General features: G+C 56.0%; 4 protein-coding genes across 4 annotated transcripts; 3 read left to right on the top strand and 1 right to left on the bottom strand.

Annotated features, from left to right (window-relative positions):
* Positions 1 to 9: 9 nt before the first annotated feature.
* Positions 10 to 231, top strand: H310_14377 (hypothetical protein; the record flags this gene model as incomplete). Its single annotated transcript, XM_008882224.1, has 1 exon — positions 10 to 231. A coding segment is annotated over one exon (222 nt), but the record flags the coding sequence as incomplete, so codon positions are not given.
* A 230-nt stretch (positions 232 to 461) lies between these two features.
* On the top strand, positions 462 to 1,726 carry H310_14376 (hypothetical protein). The gene is made up of 5 exons (XM_008882223.1): positions 462 to 618; positions 664 to 1,074; positions 1,131 to 1,206; positions 1,260 to 1,442; positions 1,496 to 1,726. The coding sequence occupies exons 1-5, from the start codon at positions 520 to 522 to the stop codon at positions 1,654 to 1,656; spliced, it is 930 nt and encodes a 309-aa protein (XP_008880445.1). The 5' UTR covers positions 462 to 519; the 3' UTR covers positions 1,657 to 1,726.
* Positions 1,727 to 1,931: 205 nt separating this feature from the next.
* H310_14375 (hypothetical protein) lies at positions 1,932 to 2,527 on the top strand. The gene has a single exon (XM_008882222.1). The coding sequence runs from the start codon at positions 1,956 to 1,958 to the stop codon at positions 2,346 to 2,348; it is 393 nt and encodes a 130-aa protein (XP_008880444.1). The 5' UTR covers positions 1,932 to 1,955; the 3' UTR covers positions 2,349 to 2,527.
* A 69-nt stretch (positions 2,528 to 2,596) lies between these two features.
* Positions 2,597 to 3,705, bottom strand: H310_14374 (hypothetical protein). The gene has a single exon (XM_008882221.1). The coding sequence runs from the start codon at positions 3,688 to 3,690 to the stop codon at positions 2,746 to 2,748; it is 945 nt and encodes a 314-aa protein (XP_008880443.1). The 5' UTR covers positions 3,691 to 3,705; the 3' UTR covers positions 2,597 to 2,745.
* Between the last annotated feature and the right edge of the window lie 635 nt (positions 3,706 to 4,340).

Raw genomic sequence — 4,340 nt, 5'->3', positions numbered from 1 at the left:
TTGTCCAAGCCGATTCGGAAGGAGACAACGGATCAGTTCCTGCGCAAGGGCACGGGGTATGGTGGGCTCGCAGATTCGGAGCGAATTCACAAGCGGGACGAGTTGGTCCCGATCAGTCCCCGCAAAGAAAAACACCAGCCAGGGGCGTTCAAAGAGCGCTACAATCCGCCGGACACGTCGTTCCGCAAGTTTTACGAACGTGGCGACTTGCCGATCCAGTCAAGCATGTAACTCCTACTGTCACCGAAAATCCTGGCTCCGAGGAGAGGCTGTCGAGTTGTTCAAATTGTCTCGGGCTAGCGACCCCTCCATCCCACACCGACAAGCGCCATGCATCGGCAGCGTTGTGTTCTTGGCGCCGCCGTCGTTCCGACGGGGAGTTGCATCTGCTGGAGGCGCGACACGGACTTGGGTAAATATAGCCACAACTTGCAACGGCAACGAGGTATAAATAGGCTATCCTTTCGTTGACGCCAAGTGCATTCGTCACCGTCCTTGCGAAGCCGACATCGCTTCACCATGTCTGGCATTCCGAACCACACGAACCGCATCGTGCCGCGTACTCACGGGCTCAAGGAGACCGGGTCATGCTTTGACACGACGGAAGTCTTGCCGCGGGTAGTGCTTTTCTGCGCCGTCAACGCGTCACGTTTGTCCTTGTAGCGAAAACACCACGAAGACTCGAGTCACAATGATCCAGACTTGGTCCGGGCGTTCTCGTTGTCCAAGCCGATTCGGAAGGAGACAACGGATCAGTTCCTGCGCAAGGGCACGGGGTATGGTGGGCTCGCAGATTCGGAGCGAATTCACAAGCGAGACGAGTTGGTCCCGATCAGTCCCCGCAAAGAAAAACACCAGCCAGGGGCGTTCAAAGAGCGCTACAATCCGCCAGACACGTCGTTCCGCAAGTTTTACGAACGTGGCGACTTGCCGATCCAGATCGACCATGGCGGGGTGAAAAACCTCGTCGCGTGGAAAGTCGACATCACCAAGTTGGACTTTCATCACTACCTCCCCATCTTCTTTGACGGCCTGCGCGAGGTTGAAGAGCCGTACGCGTTCTTGTCCGAACAGGTACGTCGATGTCGTTGCCATGGCGACCGCGGCCCAGACAACGGATTGCTCTCCAGGGAATCAAGGACATGATGGTGAATGCAAGCTCTAAGGTTCTCCCTGTCATTCCGCAGCTGATCATCCCAATCAAGAGTAGTGCATCTCCGACGTTCGCGAGCACAATCGTTTGACGTGGTGACGCGTAGATGCTCTCAATACCCGACGTGCCGGCATTATTGTCAAGACCCTCCACATCTTGCAACTCATGGTCACTTGCGACAAAAAGCCTGGCGCTGACGGACTGAATGCCCCTGGTCTCATCGGGCAGGCGCTCGTGCCGTACTACCGCCAGATCCTGCCCATCCTCAACATTTTTATCCGCAAGAACGGTAGGCAGTTTGGGGAGTGCTGTCGCGACATATCCTGAACGTCGTGGCGACAGACAACTTGGGCGACGGCATCGACTACGCCCAGCGCAAGCAAGAAAACTTGGGCGACCTCATTCAGCAAACTCTTGAAACATTCGAGTCGAATGGCGGCGACGACGCCTTCATCAACATCAAGTACCTCGTCCCGACCTACCAAAGCGTATGTGTCGGGTGATCGGCCACAAAAACGAGTTTCAACTGCATAAAATCCCAAACCTAAATACTGTCGCGGATTCACTCGTCGTCGTTCGATGTCAGTGCGCGGATATTCGCCCGACGAGGCCGTGAGTCGATCCGTTGTCAGCACGCACCGTGCATGGCATCACTCTGTGCCCATTCTTTCGAGTCGCATTGTGTATCTGGGCTCGTTGTACGTTGACACGACTTGAGACATTTTCTGCTCGATATCACCTTCGCCTCCTCGAACAAGGTGCATTTCCATGGCTTAAACTCCAGTGGCGTCATACGTCATAAATGGAATGCATGCCCCGCAAACACCGTGTGAGTGGCGCTGCTTCCGAGGTCTGTTATAAACTCCAAGTCTTCGCATCAACCGACACCATCACGTCACTCAGCCCACCGTCTGTGCCAAGGACCGATATCGCTAGACATGGAAGGTCATATTTTTGTGGTGGCGTCGTGCTTGATTTGCACAGGATAAAGTGGTCGCCTCCGCCTCATCCAAGGAGAGGGCATCGCGCCCATCGCATGCGTGAACGTCGACATGCGAACCCCCAAGAAACTCTAAAGACCCACATACGCTTGAGCATTCAAATATCTTCAGCAGGGCCAGCGCCAACACGTAGCATCCCTCATCGCGTCTGGTCAAAGGCTCCATGGGGTCTGGCGTCGTCAACAGAGCTGTAAGTGGTGCTTCCAAAGGGATGTCGGCACGATGGGCATGATTGAACACACAACTGACTCATTCACGGCCGCCCGTCCAAAGTAGTTGCAATCGAGCACTTGTGCATGGCAAGGGCAGCCTCTAGGTCCTTTCACCATTTGGTCTGTCCATTTCTCTCGAATGAAGTCGGTTGTTGTCCTCACTGTGTTGGAGTTGCCCCTGAAGTAGTGAAAAAGTCACGGCCGCTGACTCTCCCCACCGTACACATTCGACAGCTACGGGTTGGTTGTTATACATGCTATTTTGATGGACTGGTGTCCTGCCGATGGGTCTCACGCGGTATGGCGCCGCCCGCCAAGTAGTCACTGCATACGAAGCTCATGCGCGTTGAAAGCGATCAGTCCTAGCTTGTCAACTATGTTAATCTGAGCCGTCGTTGTAATCGCTGTCGGGGGCGCTCGAGAACTCGTTGTCGTCCGTGTCGATTTCAGCCAACGGTTTGCGCACCCGCAAAGAGTACGACCGCGCGATGCCGCCACGGTCGCCAGTGCCGGGGCGGAACGCGCTGTCGTCGTCGCTACTGCTGCTGCGATCTATTTCCAAAAGCTTGAAGTTGATGCGCTCCATTTCGGCCAGCATGAAAGCCACTTCGTCACCGGACACTGTCGACGCGGCGGCTTCTTTCTTCGTCATGCCCTTGGTGCTGCCGTGGATGCTGGCCCAATGCTGCTTCATCGTGTACGTCCACAGCCACTGGCGGCACTTGGAGCACCGCAATGGCACATTCGTACACTTGGCTTGCGCAGCTCTCTTGACGACCACGGGGAAAAACCGCGGACAGAGTTGCGCGACCGCCACGTCGCCCACAGGAACAATCGTTGGTATTCCCGCTTCGACTTTGTGCTCGCACGTTGAGGATTCAAGGCCACACAATCCGCATCGAACGGCTGCAAACGACTCGGCTACGATGTGGGCGCCGACATGCTGTCGCATGGCGGCCCTCGCGACCACCAATCCGCACAGCAAACATGCGTCTTCCATGTGCGGCGTCAAAGAAGCTAGGCGGTGCTTGAGTGTCTCGATCTTCAATCGATTCCGCTCGCGGGGATCGCGCCATTCGTGCTGGATAAACGAGATCGGCTTGGTATGGCGACCCGTCCGTCGCGGAACAACCTCTGCCTTCTCGGCCGTCTTATGACGTTTTCGACATGCTTCAACCTCCGCCCGCGCCGCCTGGCGCTTTTGCTTGATCTCGTCCATGGCACGTATGAGCCCAAGGCTCTCCATCGCCTGCTTGTTGCGCAGCATCTTGGCCACGCGCTGGCGCTCGTATGCCGACACGTTGTCGTCCTCCGCGTCGGCCATGTCTAGTTATCCGGCGACATCCGCATAGAGATGTCACCTGTGGCGAAACGACGCATGCATGCCGACGACGTGGCTGGCCATGGGAGGCCACGGCTGGTGTAGTCGAAGTCGGGCAGTTCTGCAGTTCGCATCGCTGGAGTCGAGTTGGCTAAAAGTCTGCCAACATTGTCTGGTATCTTGTTTTGCAGCAAGTGTTTGGCACCAGTCAGTGCCGGCCACTTCACACGTGGCGTCGCCGAACATCCCATGGTGGTCTCCCTGCAAGCAATTTGATTGCCGTCGAGTGTTGCTGGATGGGTCTGCTCGGTTGCAAATGGAATTCGTATCTGGCACGACGCGATCGTCGATGGCACGTTCGCGTGAAACACCTTGCATGTGTATACTTTCCACACACACGTCACCATGGCGATGACAGCTACCATTCAAGAAACGCTACGTTTACTACTTCTTCAGCATCCCTTGCCGCCCGCAATGCGCAAGCAACTTGTGCTGGGGAAAATCGACAGGATATTTGTTGTGACATTCCACGTGTATCCGATGACGAACACGACGAGCACGGTGGCGGCCGCCGAGGCGCTGAGACTTCCCGTGCGCTTGAGCACTGCTACGTACGCCTTTTGCCGTGGCATGAGCACCAAGAACACGAGGGA

This window comes from Aphanomyces invadans (genome assembly GCF_000520115.1).
Source record: "Aphanomyces invadans strain NJM9701 unplaced genomic scaffold supercont1.68, whole genome shotgun sequence".
NCBI lineage: Eukaryota > Oomycota > Saprolegniomycetes > Saprolegniales > Verrucalvaceae > Aphanomyces > Aphanomyces invadans.
The sequence above is the reverse complement of the archived record's forward strand: the minus strand, read 5'-3'. Positions and strand labels throughout refer to the sequence as shown.

Bases quoted from the DNA above. Each gene is read 5' to 3' on its own strand.
- H310_14375 (XM_008882222.1), top strand. From the start codon at position 1,956: ATGGAATGCATGCCCCGCAAACACCGTGTGAGTGGCGCTGCTTCCGAG.
- H310_14376 (XM_008882223.1), top strand. From the start codon at position 520: ATGTCTGGCATTCCGAACCACACGAACCGCATCGTGCCGCGTACTCAC. The intron at 619-663 runs GTAGTGCTTTTC...TTGTCCTTGTAG, and splicing joins CGACGGAAGTCTTGCCGCGG to CGAAAACACCACGAAGACTC. The intron at 1,075-1,130 runs GTACGTCGATGT...ATTGCTCTCCAG, and splicing joins ACGCGTTCTTGTCCGAACAG to GGAATCAAGGACATGATGGT.
- H310_14374 (XM_008882221.1), bottom strand. From the start codon at position 3,690: ATGGCCGACGCGGAGGACGACAACGTGTCGGCATACGAGCGCCAGCGC.